The sequence below is a fragment of the Tyto alba genome, unplaced genomic scaffold (genome assembly GCF_018691265.1).
Source record: "Tyto alba isolate M040663 unplaced genomic scaffold, T.alba_DEE_v4.0 Super-Scaffold_27, whole genome shotgun sequence".
In the NCBI taxonomy this organism is placed as follows: domain Eukaryota; kingdom Metazoa; phylum Chordata; class Aves; order Strigiformes; family Tytonidae; genus Tyto; species Tyto alba.
In genome coordinates, this window is record NW_024881301.1 from 7,563,960 (window position 1) to 7,585,090 (window position 21,131).

The 21,131-nt window shown below is 39.7% G+C and overlaps 1 protein-coding gene across 2 annotated transcripts in view; it reads right to left on the reverse strand.

Moving 5' to 3' along the window:
• The window catches only part of LAMA3 (laminin subunit alpha 3), a 125,470-nt gene that overhangs the window by 7,705 nt on the left and 96,634 nt on the right, over positions 1–21,131 (reverse strand). For both annotated transcript variants that reach the window (XM_042798109.1, XM_042798108.1), the window contains exons 50-68: positions 20,738–20,934; positions 19,197–19,313; positions 18,492–18,646; positions 17,002–17,143; positions 16,303–16,402; positions 15,800–15,916; positions 15,537–15,716; positions 13,936–14,078; positions 12,701–12,877; positions 11,390–11,541; positions 11,129–11,291; positions 10,520–10,653; positions 9,868–10,018; positions 8,887–9,006; positions 7,859–7,983; positions 7,386–7,506; positions 6,047–6,187; positions 5,160–5,290; positions 4,159–4,290 (exon numbers count right to left, since the gene is read on the reverse strand). In XM_042798109.1, coding sequence (XP_042654043.1) covers positions 4,159–4,290; positions 5,160–5,290; positions 6,047–6,187; positions 7,386–7,506; positions 7,859–7,983; positions 8,887–9,006; positions 9,868–10,018; positions 10,520–10,653; positions 11,129–11,291; positions 11,390–11,541; positions 12,701–12,877; positions 13,936–14,078; positions 15,537–15,716; positions 15,800–15,916; positions 16,303–16,402; positions 17,002–17,143; positions 18,492–18,646; positions 19,197–19,313; positions 20,738–20,934 — 2,698 coding nt within the window. The remainder of the gene's footprint in view (positions 1–4,158; positions 4,291–5,159; positions 5,291–6,046; positions 6,188–7,385; positions 7,507–7,858; positions 7,984–8,886; positions 9,007–9,867; positions 10,019–10,519; positions 10,654–11,128; positions 11,292–11,389; positions 11,542–12,700; positions 12,878–13,935; positions 14,079–15,536; positions 15,717–15,799; positions 15,917–16,302; positions 16,403–17,001; positions 17,144–18,491; positions 18,647–19,196; positions 19,314–20,737; positions 20,935–21,131) is intronic.

Below are 21,131 nucleotides of genomic sequence, written 5' to 3' on the forward strand. Positions count from 1 at the left end.
CTATGGGAGTCGCAATGGGGGAGGGGACTCCAAACGCATTTTTAGGAGGGGCATGTAGCCTCTGTTAAGCCCTTTGTGCTACCTGTGCCTATGATCTTATGGGGACGTGATGCACTGTCACAATGGGGAATGGCTATTCAAACGCATTTTTAGGAGGGGCCATTGAGGTGCGCGACACCCTGAGATTAACCTGGAAAACTAATACCCCTGTCTGGGTGGATCAATGGCCCCTGCCGCTAGAAAAGCTTCGCGCCCTGGAAGAATTAGTTGATGAACAGTTATCCAAAAGACATGTTGTGCCCTCTGTAAGCCCCTGGAATTCACCTGTTTTTGTGATTAAAAAACAAACTGGCAAGTGGCGCTTGCTCCATGACCTCAGAAAAATTAATGACGCTATGGAAGACATGGGAGCCCTGCAACCAGGGCTCCCTTCTCCCACAATGATCCCCCGGGACTGGTCTCTGACAGTCATTGACCTCAAGGACTGCTTTTTTAATATCCCTTTGCATCCAGAAGATTCTCCTAAATTTGCTTTTTCAGTTCCAAGCGTCAACATGCAAGCTCCATTGCAGAGATATCAGTGGGTTGTGCTACCACAAGGAATGAAAAACAGTCCCACAATATGCCAATGGTATGTAGCCAAGGTCCTTAGCCCTGTTAGAACAAAGATGCCCTGCGTTTTATTGTACCATTATATGGATGATATTCTAGTGGCAGCACAACATCACGAAGTCATGGAGGAAGCTGTAGCCCTTGTCATAACTGCTGTTAATTCAGCAGGTCTTTGTGTTGCGCCGGAAAAGGTTCAGAAAATACCACCATGGAAATATCTAGGCTGGCGCATACGGGCTCAAACTATAGTCCCACAGCCTTTACTAATTCAAGCAGATGTGAGGACTTTGCATGATGTGCAGAAGTTGTTGGGAACAATTAATTGGGTCCGACCTTTGCTAGGAATTTCCAATGCAGATTTAAGTCCTTTATTCGACCTGCTTAAGGGGAGCACAGACTTATGTTCCCCTCGCGCTCTCAACCCTGCAGCTGTTGATTCCTTACAAAAAGTTGCTACAGCTATTACCTTAAGACAGGCACATCGATATGCCCCTGAGTTACCTTTCCTTTTAATCATTTTGAATCCTGCTCGACAGCCTCATGCCTTGATATTTCAATGGGACTTGCAGGAGTCTGACCCGTTGCTTATCATTGAATGGGTATTTTTACCGAATCAACCCACGAAAACCATCTCAACACAGCATGAAATGTTTGCATCCTTGATTGTCCGTGCCAGGCGGCGCTTGTTAATGTTGTCTGGAATGGACTTCACTTGTATTTATTTGCCTATGGTCAGTGATTATTTGCAGTGGCTTCACCAACAATCGGAAGCCTTCAGTATAGCGATAGCTGGTTATACAGGCCAGCTCACTTCTCACCCACCTTCTCATCAATTGTTTAATGCTAATTTCCAGCTTGTACCTAGACCAAAGAGGAGTGACCAGCCGTTGCAAGCTCTTACTGTTTTTACAGATGGATCTGGGAAGTCCCACAAATCTGTTATCCTCTGGAGTGACGACCAGCGCAAACAATGGGAATCGGATATAAAGACAGTGCCGGGTTCCCCCCAAATCGTGGAACTGACTGCCGTCGTCCGAGCCTTTAGAAAATGGTCTACACCGCTTAATATCATCACTGATTTCAGCTTATGTTGCAGGGATTGTTGAACGAGCTGAGGCGTCTGTGTTACGAAATGTCTCACATTTTGCATTATTTGCTTTGTTACAGGAACTTATTTTTCTTTTAGATTCTCGCATTCATTCCTGTTTCATTATGCATGTCAGATCTCACACTTCCTTGCCTGGCTTTATAGCGGAAGGGAACCGGCAAGCTGACCTGCTTACATTACCGGTACAGGTACTGCCAGACCGCATAGCACAAGCAAAACTCAGCCACGCTTTCTTTCACCAAAATGCTGGTGGGCTTAAGCGACAATTTGGCCTTACTACTCAGCAGGCAACCAGTATAGTTGCTGTGTGTCCCGATTGTCAAAGGCACTCATTTCCTACAATAGCAGGAGGAGTTAATCCTAGAGGATTGCAAAGTTTGCAACTTTGGCAAACCGACGTCACTCATTTTTCGGAGTTTGGTCACTTAAAATATATTCACTCCTCTATTGATACCTTTTCTGGGGCATTATTTGCCTCTTGTCATACTGGCGAAAAGGCGCGCGATGTTCAACGACATCTGCTGCGTGCTTTTGCCACTTTAGGCATACCTTCTCAAATTAAAACTGACAATGGCCCTGCATATATTTCAACTGCAATTAAAAAGTTTTTGAGTTCTTGGGGGATCAACCACATTACGGGTATCCCTCATTCCCCCACGGGCCAATCCTTAATTGAACGCTCTCATCAGTCTCTGAAACGCTTATTGCAACAACAAAAAGGGGGAATAGGGACCGTTACCCCCGAGGAACGCCTTCAGAAAGCTTTATATGTTTTTAATTTTCTGAATTGTTCTTTGATAGACAGTAAGCCTATCAGGATGGTTGAGAAGCCTTGTAAAAATGATTGTGTATGCTTTAGTCGTTTTTATTCTTTTGTTACTTTGTTTACCCTGTTTTTTGCAGTGTGTGCAGAACCTGATAGCCAGTTCAGTGAAAAGGGTCCTTATTGTGCAACAAGAAGGGGGAGATGTCGGGGGCAGCCTGGTCTCTCCTTCTAGCAGCAAGGACGTGCTCAACTTGGCGCCTCGTAATTTGCATAAGCTGTAAGCAAACTGTTACACCCCTGGGGCTAAGGACGATTTCTTCCAGGAGGGCTGGTTTCGTAACTAGAGATAAGCACGTGCTATAGAAACAGGAGTAGAAGTCGTTAAGGAGAAGAATGCTGTGAGCTAGCAGAAAATTAACTGCAGAAAAAGTCAAGCTGACCTTAGACGTTAGCCAATCATGAGCTCAATTTTTGTAATATGTATTAGGTGATTAACCATTGTGCCAATCAGCTTAAAACACGTGTCTCTCTTTGTCTGTTTGGAATATAAAATCGGTTGTTGTGTTCAATAAAGTAGATCCTGACTTGCATCGAGCTGGGTCTCCGTCTCTCAATCGCGGCATACTATCATTGAATAAGTTGTATACAGCATCTCTAACCAGTACATTACAAAACACTTTACAACTAGAAAAAGCAACAAAGCTCCTTGCCCCTGGTTTTCTATGAGAAGAGTGGTAGAGTTGGGAGCAGAACCTGAACTTCTTCAATTTTGGTCCAGTTCTCCATTCACTTGCTCAGACTAGCTACAATATTAATTCTTCATCTATTTTTGTATTAAAATCAATTTTCCAAGTTTGTTTTCTGATGGGGAGGTTAATATACAGGTTATTTCACTGTCTTGCAGTGTTTTAAATGAAGATATAATTTGAGCAACCTGATCTAGCGAAAGATGTTCCTGCCCTTGGCAGAGGGGTTGGACTAGATGATCTTTAAAGGTCGCTTCCAACCCAAGCCATTCTGAGATTCCATGATAATCAAATCAAAATACACTATTTTTTGTAAACTCTATAGATGTACAAATATTTATCAAAATTTAGCTAAAACAAAACCCTACTGGGATATCACTTGTGACTCAAGGAATGCTTTTCTTTAAAGAATATATTTACGCTTAATTTTTCTCCTAAATTTTGCCTTTAAGATGTCTCTAATAGCTAGACAAACACATGTGAAAAAAGAGACAACATAAGTCAGGCACGTGATTTCTATACATATGCTCTCATTTTCTCATGTAACTGTTTTGGTTCTGTCAGTAAGCTTTGCTCATTTCATTAACTGGCTCCCTGTGTAGCTATAACGATACAATCTAGGAGATCTTTTTGGTCGCCTTGTTGGGGTACTTCACTATGTTGAGTTCATTCTTTGATTAAAAGACTATGCAACAGGTATGATTTGGACTAAAATTCCATTACATCTGACCAGCAGATTGAATGACAACTTGATACCATGTATAATCTACCTGAATGAAAGAATATTTGGGGTCAGCAAAGTTATGCACTCGCGAAGGCTTCATGCATGTAGAAGAAAAGCAATTTAGCAAAAAGTGATTCTAATATGATTAAAAAAGGAAAGCAGGCTAAAATGCATGAAACAAAATTATTTCTAGGTCAAATACCTTTTTATAAAGATGTTTGAGATGCAGCCTTTAAAATTATCTCCACCAAATTTTATAGGTTCGATTAATGCCCGTCCTCTGAGAGGCTCAACTGATGCCAATGTCGACTCATCATCAACCAGCAGATGTACTCTGAAGTGAAGTGAATAAAAATAAGTATGAAATCTAAAAATATAGCTATAAACCTGAATGAAATATATATATAGATTAAAAAAAAAAGAACCATTTGACAAATGTTTTTTTGTTACATTGTAAATATGCTAGAGCTTCATTAGCTTACTTCTGGGATTGTTTCAGTATGTGCTCATTGACTGCTATGAAACTGCTCTGCTTTTTGGTAGTAGATATTGAGCAGGAGTTGAAGCTAGGACTTGAGTCTTACAGTGAAATCCTGCTCTAATTGAAATTAATAAAAAAACTCTCATTGACAACTATGGGACAGGATTTCATCCTTTGTGTCAAAACAGGGAACTTGACATGTTAGCAACAGGTAGTGCAGATAATAGTATGTTATAATTACCTGGAGCCATAGTCAATCATTCAAAACTTTCCACTTTAACTAACACTTATGTCATATTGTGTGTTCCACAGAAATCAATATGATTTAGGAGCTTTTCAGTAAATTGTCTCTTCTGATACCTGCATAATAGATCATTACTGAAAAAACAGACACAATATTAGCTTCTTCCCTGGGCCTGTACCTACGTTATGATGACATATGTAAAGGCTATGGGATGGGGAAAAGCTCCAAAGCTCCGGCTTGACAAACAGTCAAAACTCACATAACCTATAAAAGACACGCATAGTGGTGTATAGCTGAAACATCACAGGCACTGACATGCACATTTATAGACCAAAAATCTCCTTTTGCTTCATTATTTCACTATCCTTTGCTAGCAGAGGCTATTTTTAGCTGTGTACCCAAAGAACAAGTCACACAAAATTTTAATCTTCTTTCTCCAACCTCAACATAAAAGAATCAGATAAAGAACTCGACTCACATGTTGTCTGTTTTTATCACTGTCACATAATGCATTGACCCATCTTCGTATTTCTTTTTCAGTTCGATTTCCTTCTCTCCCATCTTTGCAGTTACAGAGCCAGGTCTCAGAAAGATGGTAAGAATATTAGGCTATAAAAGAATCCAACAAAACGATCAGGTAAAAGCATTATTTCTTCCTGATATTGCCATTAATACAGTTCTCAGTGGTCTCTTGTGGGAAAGAAATTTTCTTACACTAAGACTGCATTTCTCAGTTACCTAGTACCTGATATTATGCCAAGTTCTGCATGATCAGCATAGTTCCTGTTTTAAAATACCTCTGTCCTCTGAATACAAAACAGTTATTTAAAATACTTTTTTAAACTATTTTTACCAAAAGCAGAGGATTCAGTTCTCCACTTTTCAAATGCCTGGCATGTACTCACTTCTTAATTCATCAAGCCAGCAAGAATGAGGTTCTGCTTTCTGGGCGAATGTAGCCAAAATCAACCCCTTTCCTCTGTGTATTTGATCATGGTAACAATTTTGTGGGGGCTGAATGCCATTTTTTCCTGAGAAAATTTCCAGCCGATTGTATTAGGCAGCAGTTATCTTACTGAGATGCTGGTGTTATGGTGCATGAGCTACTCTGCAGAAGGCTCGAGTTCAAAGCTCAGTTACTCATTGAACTACTTGTTGGCTGAGTGAAGAAACTGCCAGGATGCGTTTCTATGGCCTATGACATGCAAGATGCCATGCTCAAAAGATAATTATAATAGCTATTTCTTGCCTTAAAATACAGGAATCTATACGAGACAAATTGATGTCAAACTGACAGTCACAAACAGACATGACTGATCTGGAAATAAAGCCAATCTCGTATTCTAAGTTGAACATGTTTCATACCCATAGATTGTAATTTAAGAGTGTTCCAGTTGATGTCGTGGTCTGAAAGCCAAAGCCAACTTGGAAATCCTTGGGAAATGGGAAACCTGCTGCACTCAGGCTCAGTGTCCCCTTCCTGGAGAAAGCTGCAGATCTGACGAGCTGAAAGAGAGATTTCAGTGAGAGATGCTTTCCATGATTTTCCTTTTAATCAGAAGAAACAGCAACATGGGACAACACCTGCCCACCTCAACATAACTGTGACTGACTCCAGTCAAAACCAAGCACAAGGCAGACTGCAAGTACAAGTATTTCAGTACAGAACAGACCTACCGAGTTGGTTTCACCAGCATTAACTATGATCTGAGAAACTCTGAAGGGGGATGAGGCTTGCTGAGTATAATGAGCTGTTCGTCTCTAGCTACTCTTTGCGTTGACATGATGGCTTTGAAAGTCTTCACATTTAGGGATGTAAAAGCGAGCAGCTGGGGGAATGGTTCGTAAGTACGGAGTGTGTGAAGACGAGCTACATGACTGAAATGTATGAGTCATAGGACAGAATATACTTTGGCCTTTGTGAACAAAACACGTTGTAATACATGAGAAGTCATACAGATACAGAGAATGAAGGTCAGATTCTCTGCACAGGGAAACGGCCTGAAAAGAAATTCCTCTATGAAAGGTTTAGATGCCAGAAAAGGAAAGCAAATGAGCACAAACTGTCGATGCAACTCCACAGTAAAAAGAGCAAATAGGATCACGCACCACATAAGCAGCAGTAAGTAGAAGCAGGAGGGTAGTTTTCATCGCTCCATGCAGCATTGGTTAAGCCAACACTGAAACATCACACTGTCCCATTTAGAAAGAACGCAGCAAAACTCAAGGGTGCACAGAAAATAATTATAAAACAATCATATGAGTGGAGCAATAGCCTTACAATGAGAGACTTCAGTGGAAGTTGAGTCTGCTCAGCTCTTTCGAGAAAAAAGATTGAGAGGCTGTTTAATTAGGAAGTATAAACACCTTGACAAGATGAAAGATCCTGAGTAGTATTAAGTAACTAAGTATTCTGGCCTAAACAGTAACAGTAACGGGAAGCCAACAAGTTTACATGGTAAATATGAATTCTTAATTATATACAATATTAATTAAGAGGGTGGACTATGTGCTGGAGCAAGTTATCACAGTAGGGATGGAGTCTCCTTTCTTCCATAACTTCATACCAAGCCCAAGTTCTTTTATAACTATCACATGTTAACCAAATATAAGTTTTGACCTAAGTAAAACCTAATGGTCCAGGATTTACAGACAAAAGAGACTCTGTGAACTCCAGAAGTTTTTAAGGAACTTTGTTGGTTACCTTCCAGTCATCTGAACACTTCTTGCTGACACCAACAGTCTCATCAAAAATAACAGATGCAGTGTTAGGGTTTTTCACATTCTTCATGCAGCCCCGGAATGGAGGTGTGGATATATTAAAGCTGGTTTCAGGGAGTGGAAGGAAAAAGAGTTCAGTAGCCTGGTATTTCAAAGCACACACCAGTATAGCGGCCTGTAAACACTGACAATATAAGAAATAGAAAAACAGAACAAGAACAACCTTTCTTCCACACACAAACTTCATGCTGATCAAACCCAATTTTCAGGATACACTCCAACAAAGATCCCACCATTAGCCAAAAATCACAGATTATGATCATGTATTATACACTGGTTATTTTCGTATCAGATAAGATACTCGATACAGAGTGTGAAGGAAATTGCCTGAGGAAAGAGTTTAGATGGAGCTCTCATACAAAGCCTGTGTATTACAGTCTTTTTATAGTTACTCACCGTTCCCGTAGAGAAGGTGGAATTCCACCTAGATAGTACTTAGTGAAAAGGAAGACTTTTATGTTGGCTTTAATGTCAGGACTGACATGAACAGTATTCTTGCTTCGGGCAAGCACCAAATGAATCTGAAATAGGTGAATAACGAGAATTACTTCACTCACCAGAAACAAAAATCATTTAGCAGATTAAAAGTACTCCCACAAAGCAGGACACACTGTGGGTTGTTTACTAGTGCCTTAAATCCAGAATAACTGGAGTAGTTCAAAGGTACTTTGCAAAATTTGGACACTTAGCCAAAGCAAATGCCTAAGGAAAATGCTCTTCCATCCAAATAGAAGATGAGGTTTTATTTTCCTCGTGAAGATTGCCCTAAAAATACACCTCACCTAACATTCAGACATTGCCTTCTATTTGCAGTGGAAGATTCAGGAGCTTCTGCCTGATACAAAGACTAGGTCAGTCAGCTGGCTGGAGGTAACTTGACCCAGTACAGCGTAACGACTCCCTCCAGCCGACCCTGCAACCTACAGTATTTAGTTGGAGATGTAGTAAGGGGAAAAGAGAATGAACCAACATACCAGCCAAATGTCTTGACGATTTCACTCTAGTAGTGCTACAAAACAGCCAGACTGAAGCTAAGTAGACAAGCAACAACAAAAAGACTACCAAAAAGTAATCTCTGTAAAGATGAGCCTGGCCTGAAGAAATAAACCCTTAGGTGGTGAAAACACTAATCTAAGCATTAAAATAAAATAATGTTAAGAATTGCAGTGTACACAGCTCTCTAAATAAAGCAATGTTCTGTCACAGTTTTTTCTTTGGTGATTTTTCTGTTAAAACTGAACTTACTCACAGGAAAGCATGACAGTAGAAAGATTAATTTTCACATATCCAAACTAATCCCCAACTGCATGATCCCTTCAACACAAAAGAAAAACTTCACAACTAAACTTTACAACAAGATATTTAGTTTCAGATAATGTGTATTTTTACAAATAATGATCACTTGATTGTTTAAAATTACATACTTGTTTATATGTTCCATCATTCACAGTTGCATTGGTTTCTATTTCTTTTGGAGGCTCAGAGCCAACTTTGTATCTAAAAACTGTATGACCATCTTTAATGAGCACACTGATGAACTGATCCTGTAGTAATAAAAAAAACACCACCACAATTAAACTGACAACATTTCATATATATTTCACTGTCACGTGAATAATTTTAATGAAGCAATCTAGTTGTTTCAATAAAGCTTTTAGGGAAAAAAATAACACAAATCCAAGTAAAACTTATAATAATCAACCACCGTTACATTAAAGTTTTATAAACAGATCTGGTATCCGCTCCAGATGTGCTCTCCAAATCTCTAGAAGACTTTTTGTCATTTTAAGATGCCTATTGAATTTTTCCAGCATTGAGAAATTATCTAGAACATGTCACAGTGATTTCAAACATGCCTATAATATTATTAGATAAGTAGCATCACTGCTGGTTTGAGCACCTTTACAGGTGTAAGTCACCATGTCACTTTCTAAATTCTTCCTTACTCTGTTATCATCCATGACTAGATTTGGGAAGAGTCCATTTCCACTTTTGGAGGATTTCAGTATTTCAAAATTGGTTTGATTCAAATTACATCCCCCCTGCCCACCCCCAGTTCTGAATTCTCTGCATGACCTAATGGAGGAGCTACTTGAAATGATTTTTTTCTCAGTCTTGACAAAGAGAGTATCCAGCAACCATTATAGAATTATAGACTATCTCAAGTTGGAAGGGAGCTACAAGGATCATCAAGTCCAACTCCCTCCTCCTCACAGGACTTCCTAAAACTAAACTATACAACATTAAACATACAGCAGAATAATACTAACCTGCCACACAGAAAAAAATATCACTTTTAAGAAATTTCCTTACAGTTATTATGAAATCTACCTTATTCTTGAGTAAGCAAAGCTTTTAAAAATGTTTTTGGATCACAAAACAGACAGAAGCATTCCATAAATTACCCCATTTGCTGCAAAAAACACGATGCCTTCATCTGCAGTAGTCTCAATTGTCTGCTCGTAGCGTACTCGGCTGTGGGTATTTGGTTCTTTTAATGTGACACTGGCATAACCAGTGCCTTCGAAATAGCTTTGGTCAGTCTCTTCTTTGTACCTGTAATAATTCAGTGTCACAGATGTGAATATATGAGAGCAAAAAATTTATGACATGGACCTACTGTCATAATTTTGAAAAAGCTGAAGTTAAAACATTTGGTACAGGCCCACTAACAGGGGCAAATTCTGATCTAACCCAAGTAAAGAGAAAACCTTCCACTGGCTTCCGTTGGAGTCACATATGGTCTTTAGAGGGGAAATCATTAGTGACTGACTTCTTTTCACTTAATGGAGTATTTACTTCATAAAGGAGCTGAATACATTAGTCCATGGATTGTGTCTGGGTATTACATTTAAATTGTTGGCCAGTGGACTGAGATTGCCATAGATGTGAATCATGCCAGCACTGAGGATTTTCTCTAAGAAATGTAGTAATGACCAAGAGTTAGAAAAAAATCACCAGTTTAGCAACAGCGGTTATTCTTTTGGATGTAAAAATACAAGAATTCATAATGATAAAATTACAGAACCATGAAACACTTCTGTGTTTATATCGTACCTTCTGCAGGGTTGCACTTCAGTGGTATTGAGATTAAATGTCCTCTTGAAGTTGTAAAGGCTGATAATATGCTCATTTAAATTGTCTAATTCAATGCAGCCTTCATAATGAGGATAGTCAAGCTTACGTGGAGGCTGCAAAATAGTGTAATCAGAAACATTCCATCAACATTAGCTGACAGAATTTTATACTGACATGTAACTGCAAATATCAATAAAACACGGATTATGACATTCTAAATATCATAAAATTATTATATCTTTGTATATAATACCCAAACTGTCTGATACCACCCCAGAACTACTGCAGCAGAATTTAAAATGGAGTCATACAGATGGATTGAGAGTGGTACTTAGCAGGGCTGGATACAGGTTTCATGCTGTCCTCAGCAGATGAAATACCATCACGCTCCTTTCTTTGAGTTCTAGCATAACTACAAGCCAGGCAGCTTCTATAGGAAGTAGCATCTCCTGCATCCTGCCTAGTCCTACTGACATCGATAAACTCCTACACAGCCTTTGGAAGACTGCTAGTTCCAATCTTTACTTGTAAGAACAACAGAACAATTAACACAGAAATCTCTTTAAAAGACGAAGCAGCAATTTGTACCCTAAATTCTGGTGGGTATCCTCCAACATAAAAGACAACAGTGCTGGGATCAAGATTGAGCAGCATGTCACTCCCTCCACTGCTTGCAGTCAAAGGATGTTCATATTCTGGAGAAGCTGATGTTGCTTCTTTGATGTAATTCAGCTTTACATACTGGTAAATCCTAAAAGCAAAACAGACAGGCAAAATATCACATCACACTAATAAAAGATGTTCTTAACAGGTTTTGGAAAAGACTGTTGTTCACTGTGGATCTTATACCTTTCAAACTTAACTTGATCCATAACAGCTTCCTCGGTTTTGCTTTCAGTCACAAATGGCTGCACATCTATTTCTACATCACCGTCTCCCAGGTTGTAGACACAAGTGAGGTGGCCATCTTTCACAGCCATACCAATATAGTCCTTGGAAGCCTAAGAATAGCAAAGCAAATAATCATTAATAAATGATTAATGATAATGAAGGTAAAATACAGCAGCACTTCCTCAGAGACATCTTCATACTGTGCATGAGTCATAAGAAATCCACCAACCTAATGTTGAGGATTGTTATTAAGTTTATCAGTTCTGGGAAGAAAAAATTGTAATCTTATATGTGGCACGGATTCAGTGAATATAGTTACAAATTTATTGAAGAGTCATGTGTGGATTTTTATTCTTATAACAATAGTAGCTAGAATAATTTCCATATTTGTAACATCTCCCAGCTAAAGCCATGAAAACACGACACCTTTACTAAAAATTAGACTCACTGTCTGTGAAATAAAAAAGATGTTTGGAGTGACACTCAAAGACAACGGTTCCTACTGAGGTGGCTGTAAGCAGCCACTTTTCCAGACAATTCACATTGTATCTCTCCAACAATATTTCACAAGTAACAATTAAAATGCTGTCAACAGCTAACCTGGCCAGATATTCAGGGGATAAAAAGGTGAAATCAAGTGTGGAACAACTACCTTTAAACAGCTTTCTGTGTATGCACAAGACTCACTACAGATCCAGCTGCTGTCAAATAACAAGACTTAGAAATACATAGGAACCACATGCGTGAAATTTTTAAAATGTTTTGATGGTGCTTGAGTAAGCCTGAATGCACAACCAAGTCTGTACTATTCCGCATATTCAGAAGAGAAAGAAATTACCATCTGAGGGACTGAATTTTAAAACTGAAATGATCACTTGTTTTTTAACCAACAGAGAAACTCACAGTGGTTTATATTCTGAAAAGAGTCAAAGCTGTGAGGCAGGAGTTTGGCTGAGTTTGTGCTGAGTGCTGGAGAACCTGACGCTTCTGACAAGACTGTACGATGGTATCGGTGACTGAGAAGTAACTTCCAAAGGAGCAAGACAGCAAAGCATCAAGGGGCAAAGCAGTCAGTCATGCAAGAAGTTACTTTGCTCGTGGAGGAATGAACTATTCTTCGCAAAACACTTCTGTCACCACATAATGGCAATCATGAAGAAACGGGCCAACAGTAGCTATAAATTTCAGTCAAAATAAATAGCTTCCCATCCATTTCTCAAAGTGTGTTTTCTGTTCTAAAAATCAGATTAAATCTCAAAATATACCTACATCTTTATTACCAAGGTACAGCACAAATTTATTTGATGCCCTCTGGGGGATGTCTAATCTTGTCTGAGGTCTTTGGAGAAAGAAAGAAAGTGAAGTATAGCCTTTCAGATCTTCAAGGTTGCTTGGAGGTCGAACCTCTACACCAGAGCTGCCATTGAACCTCATAGGAATAGCAACCTGTTAAGAACAACAAAATTCAGTACGTTATAATTATCTATTGCTACTATTCCTACTTATTTCACTGCTATGCTTAATTGCAAAGTAATCTACTACATATCCTAGTCCTGTTACAGTCATCAGTTACTACAGATTTGGACTGTGATCCTACCAAACAATAAAACTAGGAAATAGACTGGATAATAGAGTATTCTGTATTATCAATACTTATTACTTAACACAGCACTTTTTTACTACAGACATCAATTAATCAACCCTTACCACACCTCTGACAAGTAATTGTTACCTTCACTACACAGACAGGGAAGGACATGCCCTGCAGCTCTAAAGAGCAAGCCTATTAATTATTTAGATGTCTACATACATATCCGGATGCTTCACTTAGCTGGACTTGACTGCCTGTTGGAAATTAATATCAGAGGTGCGTTAATAGAGACATGTCCTACTACAGCTATTTACACCATGGTCACAGATTCTTCTTACTCATTGTAACTACAGGTTGTGATGACCTCAGGGATGTTTCTCTGGGACCTGAGACCACACTATCCCTTGAGTAACCACAGCAGTTGCATAAATGAATAAAGGGCAGACTAATAAGAAGATGCTAGTAGCCAGCTCCTAACGTCATGGGGCAGCTGGAGACATAAGAACACAAGGCTACACAACTTTTTTGGCATGGCCAGTGTTCCACTGGCCATGTGTGGGTGGAGAGCCCTGCCTCTAAGCTGCAGAATCGACTACCACTGCTGCCAAAGCCAACACAATGTACTTTGGAAGGAAAGAGGCTATTGTACAAATAAGTATTACAGAGATGACCTGGAAAAAAACCCCTATGGCAGGAGGATGGAGCTGGATGCTACCGCATCCACTCATTTTTATGTACAAATTATTATGCTTCCCATCATCACAGTTGCTTTAAGTTCTGTGTGGCGCTGTTGAATTAAAATTATGTCTGGTCGTTCACACATATTTTAACAAAATGATTTAGAAAGAGGAACAAAAGTACTGCTGTGTCCAAACCACTGAGGGCAAGCATGATTGCAATGTTCAGGACAGACCTTGTTTGCAGCATCTCTGGCCTGCTGAATCAGCTCTCTTATGCGATTTACATTCTCCGAGATGTTGGTTATCGGCATTAGCTGTTGGTTGATACTCTCAATCTTGCTGAACAGATCTGGCAGTTTGTTTGTCAATTTTTTTACTGAAATGAAAGAAAAAAAAAAATCATTGATAAAAAGGAGGAGGAAAACAGATGCAAAAATATGATGTGACTACACGATTATCAGAAAAGCAGCGAGTAGGGTGATGACAGAACTGTTTTCATTACTCCTACAAAATTAGGAAGCCCTCAGTGAAACTAGCAGTTTATACAGAAATTATCGTACTCCCTGGAATTTGCAGCCAAAGGTATTTGCAGAAGCAGATAAAATCAGCGTTCCAAAAAACATATTACATAAATTCAGGTCCATAAAAAAAAATTAAATAGGACAGGGGTGTGCTTTCCAACATTATTATCCAGTGACTGGATGCTAGGGGAAGATGAGGATAATGGACAGCAGGCAAGGGTCACTCTTATGGGCATTTTCAGAGTAGCATCTCCTGCTGCCACTGTTGGAGAGTGAGTAGGCAGACTGCTGGCCTTTCTGAGGAGGGCACGTCTTTTAGCCTTGTGTCAGGGTTCTAGTCATCACAATTCAGTAGTGAGACATAGTATCTGGGCAGGTTTATTTCAGGAAGAAAGGGAGATACTATTAGAATTTAAACTTTCATTAAAACAGGAAACAATTTTCCATCTCCTGTGACTGGAAAAAAAAAAAAAAAAAAGCGCCTGAAAGTATTAGCAGACTGCAACCCTGTGATGCAGAAGGCAAATAAAAAGAAATCCAGACCTATTATTTTTCAAGCTGGGCCATTTAGAGACAGTTTCCCAGAACTGTGTCTAGATGGCTTTTGAGCATCTCCAAGGAGGAGGACTGCACAACCTCTCTGGGCAACATGTGCCAGTGCTTGGTCATGCTCAAAGTAAAAAGGTGTTTCCTGATGTTCAGAGGGAACCTCCCGTGTTTCAGCCTTTGCCACAAGGGCACATTGCTGGCTCACATTCAACTCAGTGCCCACCAGGACCCCCAGGTCCTTCTCTGCAAAGCAGTTTTCCAGCTTGGCTGCCACCCAGCATATACCACCGATGCATGGGGTTTTTTCTCCTCAGGTGCAGGACTTCTCCTTGTTGAACTTCATGAGGTTCCTGTCAGCCCATTTCTGCAGCCTGTTGAGGTCCCTCTGGATGGCAGCACAAACTTCTGGTGTATCAGCCACTCCTCCCAGTTTTGCATCATCAGCAAACTTGCCGAGGGTACACTCTGTCCTATTATCCAGATCTTTAATGAAGATGTTAAACAGGAGCGGACACTGGGGTACCCTGCTAGTCACTGGCCTCCAAGTCTTTAGAGACCAATCATTGTATCAGCTTTTAACACGTACCACAGGATGGCCCAAATCACATTCTGCAGTTCTTGCCCCTTTCCACTGGCAATAAAGGAAGCTCAGAATACTAGCTTAGACTAGGTGCCTAACTTTTGGATGACTAAAATTTCTGCTGCAAAACTGACTGTGTTCACCTAACAATGACTTGGCAGGTCTCAGATAGCACTTACAATACCTGAATTGTTTGCCTCCATCAATGCTTTACTGAAGCCAGCACTCTGTGTGCTTCCATAGGTACTCTTCATTTTTTCCACATCTACTTGAATTGGGAGCAGTTCATCCAATACGTTAGTTGTGACATCCTTGGCACTTTTTACCATGTTCTTTGCACTGGTAATGATGCTGTCGATGTCATCTGAAACACACACAGATGCATGTGCAGATTCTTGTAGTAATAGATGAAAGAGGCAAAACAGAAGTGATCAGTAAGTAACTGACCTCTGTTTATCCCATTGAGATTATTTTGAAGAGTGACAAGATCAATCTGCAGTGTATTCTTCTTTCCATCAGCAACACCAAGTCTTTGGTTTATGTCCTCAAGGGTTGGACCAATAGCTGCAAAACAGTGAATGCCCTGTATGAATTTTGAACAGAAATATCACCTCTCTGTTGGACAGGTGGTGTGGCAGCACCAGTCTGCACTCTTACACAGCTCACGTTGCCACTGAGCACTGAATGAGCATGTGTACTGCAAAACAAGTACAAAACTAGGGATTTGCTGGACAGTACTGCAAAGGTGTATTGCATAGCAGAGGTAGGAAATCCACTTCCTCGCCTTTTTGTCATTGGAAATAACCATCACAAGATGTCCAACTCTAATGAACTAGTCTCTTCTGGTTAAATATGTGCTGCAGAGCTTTGCTGAACTGTGAAAATTCATGGCTCAATGAAAGCTTGTCATACTGTGCCAACATTTTTACTATCATCTTCTTTCTTGGTACCTTGCAATGTCTTTTGAGTCTCCTGTGCTTGATTCAACAGTGTACTGCTCTCAGTTTTTAAGTTTGCAGCTTTTCCTGACAGGTCTTCTCTCTTCACAGTCTGGTAATAGAAGCACGGTACTGTAAGACTGCTTTAATGAAAATACTAAAATTTAGAGAGTAAAAGAGATAGCCCAATCCAGTTAAAAAAAACAGCTATACAAGGGCAGAGATTTTATATGAAGAACACCACCTTAAATAACAATTATCAAGATTATTTTAAGCATAATACATCCTTTGTCTCTAGCAAACTTCTGATAGATTGTGGGGCATCTGGAAAAAATTACTAGCACACAGCTGTTAGATACTACTGTTCTGCTGAAGAGCTTGTGGGTACTGCTAGTGCAAAGTGAAAGAGAATACCTGAAATCACTTTCAGTGATTACTGGGCTTGCCTTATGTAGGTCTCTATTTTGCACTGAAAGGAACAGTTACCGTTGATATGATCAGCCTCATCAGAAAGGCAGCAACCAGCCTGCTTAGTGCTGAACCAAGACTAATTCATGAAAATGCAGAATAGCAGCTCATATTATGGCCACAGACAAATAAGGCATGCCAAGACACATGGGTCTTTTTTTTGTGCCCCTCTGATAGTTAAAAAAAAAAAAAAAAATTAGTAGCAACAAGTTTACAATCATTTGGCCACTTATGGGTACCTACCGATAAAGCTGAGTCAGCCGCATTCCCAGCTTTGTTTGCTGCTTCCTCTGCTGCTTTGATGGCATTAATAATGTTGTCATAGGCCGTAGAAGCTTCCACAGCACAGCCCACCAACTCGTCCTTCCTGGCACTGTTTTTTATTCTGTGGGAAAAAGGTGGAAAATGCAGCCTTTTGCAAGGACTGTAGACTTTGAGACGTATTCTGAATCCACCTGAACTCAGTATTTTCTAATGAATACCAATACAGAAAAAGTTTTTCAGTTAGATTTGTAATTTCATTCTGAAAAAATATCAAACTAAGAGGCAGACCAATATGAAAAGATTCATCAGAAGATGGGATAAGTTCAGGTGCTTGGAAAAGCACAACTGTGGGCCTCCAAAGCAGTCTCTAAATTATAAAGATCATGAGAATTCACCAAGGCACTAGGTCAGTAAGCCGCCTCCACCACAGCTCCCCAAATATACTTCAGTTCAGAGGATTTCAGAGAACTGCAGCTTCCAGATCATCTCTGGCTGCTCCAGCATCCTACAGGATGGAGTAACTACAAGACCTCTTGTGTTTTTCCCAAGAACCAGTGCAGCAGCTCTGGAATCAGAAACAACACACAAAATCCCTTCTACCTACTCCCCATGAGCTATGCAACTGCTCTGTATCAGCTGCCTTGTATTTGTGAGAACAGTGTCTTCTTAGTTGAAAAAAATCACACTAAGAACTAAAAAAAATATTGAGAATGGTTCTTTTAAACGAGAATTTTCCATCTGGGTTAATTTTTTTTGAATTTAACTTTTTGAGAGTTTCTGGTTGGTGTAATGACAAATGCAAACAATTTGCACAGGAAAAAAAAAAGGAAGTATCAGGATTTCACTTTTTTCATTTTGTTCTGATGTAACATAGAAGGTCCCCAAAACCTCATTCATAATTCCAAGGTAAAGTATAAGTAATGGAGAGAGAAACACTTGACTCGTATCAAGTTTATCATATTTTTGCCTTTCTAGAAGATTGCTTGAAGAATGAGAAAACTATAGGAAGTCTTTTCCTCAGTAATGCTACACTGTCTGAAGACTGCCAGGATAGCATTTCTTCCAATTATTTGCCTCAAGTAATTGACATAATAAAAGTAACCCTGAGTACAAGTACAGGAAATAACACTACAGAAAAGATACTCTAAACATCTTCCCATTCTGTACATGAGTATTTTCTCTTGTTAGTAAGAATTTAATGAAGCATTAGTGCAGTAGTATAAACCTATATTATGGGAGTCCCCAATTTTTTCGGGAAAAATAAAATATCAGGAAAAACACAGGAAGACCTAGTTTGTGGGGAAAAAAGAAAAGAAAACATCTGTACATCATGAAGACTTAGAAGAAGACAAACCAAATTTCTTTTTAATGTTGCAAATGGTCATTAAAGCAAGTGAAGTTACAGACAGAGCACTGCAACCATGGATGTTATGCACAAAATTTGCTCATTTACAGGAATGACAACGTACTCTTCCAGTTGTTTTGCCAAGTCTTGCAGAGATTTGGCATGTTCCTCAGCCCTCACCACCAATGGTTCTTTACTTGCTGATAAGGAGTTATTTGTCAGCTTTTCATTCATATCTTTCCTTGCTCCATCCAGCTGAGCAGCCAGGCTTTCATACTCCTATGGGTTTATAAAGATAACATTTTATTTGTATTCATACATGTTTGATTTTGTCTTCATCTTCTTCAGTGTTACATATACCTTGAACCTCAGGAGACCAAGGGGAAAAACATTCCCTTCCAACTTACTGTGCCGGTGACTGGAAGCAACTGACAGTCATTACATTATGCTCCTAGACATATTCTGTAAAAACTGAGTCAGATCAAAGACCCTTTTAGCTCACTATCCTGTCTCACAGTGGCTAAAAGCAATTGCCCAGAAAGAAATACAAGAATAGCACAATCACTTATGGTATTTCTCACAGATATTCTCCCAAATTCAGTTATCTGCAGCTCAGTGCCTTCCTCAGACATGTCACAAGCCTCCGCAAGCTTCTCTTAAGCAAACCTGTGCAGGCATGCTCCTCTTGCACCCAGGATGGGCTGGGAAATCCTTCCCTTTTTTTGAGGCTCAGGTAAGCCTTGTGTCCTAGCCACTGAGCTATGCTACCCGTTACAGTGACAGCAAGATATTGGTGTTTTTAACCTTAACTTAGGAAGGTTAACTATACCTCTTTGCTCTTTTGCAATAATCCAAGCACACTGTTAGCTTGCATCAGGGAAGATCGGGCAGAGCTCAGAATATCCAAGACACCATTCTGTTGTACATTTGTCTCCTCAATCCGTTTCTGAGGAAAAACGAAAGGTTGAGTAACCATGATTGGGTTAAAAATGAGAGGCAAGGAAAACTCTATCTACCTAACCTAGTTTGCAGTAAGATTCAGCAAAGGTACTATGGCTGGTTGATCAGATGCCTGTACTGTTTAGGGACTAATGCTATCCTACTGATCAGAAGAGTAAGAAAACTCAGGAGTGTGCAGTAGTATAGCATACGGCTGGGCAGCAGGACACAGTAGTTCAGTTATTAGCACTCAAAGTAAAAGTAATACGAGTCAGCTGAGATGAACTGTCAGGACAGACCATATAAGTGTCTGATCTCTCAAACCTGTAAACTTCAAACCTGGAAATTTTAAAAACAGGTCCCTGATGAGTCCCCTGATCTTTTTTGTTCTCTCAAAGTCAGAAATTAAATGATTACACTACCTCTTCATCTGGGGATCTTACCAAAAAGCAGGTGTGACACCTCCACACCTTACCCTCTTGAAAGCTCTGAGGGGAATGAAGCTCCTTAGTCTAGAGCAGCCCTGTGACAGTCCACAGTGTAGCTCTAGGGTCATGAGACGCCGCAAACACAGCCAGATAAGTGGTGTTGCAGGGAAGGATGTGTTAGCTCTCTTCAGCTGGGTTTCTATCATTGCAATGTGTCAAAAATCTCTCTACCGGAAAAGAGTATTGGGAAATTTATGACTTGTACAGATGCATCCATCTTTTAACACAAATGTGCATGCTTACATGGCACACGTATTGTACAGTCCATGCACAAAAAGGTACAATTAAATATTGAAAGGGACAGTTGAATGTAGAAATTCTTTTGTTCAAGCAGTGTTAGCAAACTGGATGGACATGAGTGTGCTAAAACAGTGATATATTTCAGCAAAACCACAATTAGTTTAAAAGAATGGGTCTTGCAGCACACTCTTATTTGTTGTGCTTTTCTACCAGCTCTAAAAATCAAGCACTGCTCAGGAATGACAGCTGCTTCTTGTCACCTTTCTGATGAGACCTCAGAAGCAGTTCTGTAGCACATTAGTCCCAAGTAATGTAACAGTATTGTACACGTTATCACTCCTATCTTTCGTGGCTGTTAAAGCCAAATACTATAATAAATTTACTATGAAAAGTACATCAGGATCAGGGAATTGATCTATACTAGGAAACAAAGAGACTAGTGGCAGCTGAAGAGCTAGGCAGAGACTCTCCTTCCCTGTTCTCATCAGAACTATGTCTTGGTCATGCTGTCCTGGTCACATAAAGAGGCCACAAGTGGGAGTAGACTACATTTATACGTGTCCATACATACACCAAAAGATGGAAAGAGACCATGGAGAAAGTTTAAAGAATTAATGCTACTTGACTCTGAAATGTCAAAAGCAGCAATCAAAAGCACTTATCTCCTGAGGTTTAACTTAATTCTCTCAAACCCTGACATTACCTTAATGTCTTCCAACAGATCTCCATTATCTCTGTTTAAGTTTTCAGCCTGCTTGATTTGTCCCGTCGCCTCATTCAGAGCTTCACGAAGGTCAATGATTTTGGATTCATATTCATTCAATGAATCCCTCACAATTTTAATAAGCCCATGATTTTCTTGGTGGTACTTCTGTAGTTCATTCTTAATATGTGCCAGTACTGCAGTATCAGGACCAGAAAGAAAAGTTTTGTTCAGAAAACAAGGGAACCAGAACAAACTTCCTTCAAAAGGGCTTGACATTCAGGATTAGAAAGTTGTGGTTGCGCGAAACTCTGAGCATCCTTTGCAGCGCTAATTTCCGTGTTACTATAGCAGAGATGCTATTCAGCAACTCACTGGATCAACCCTGCTCATA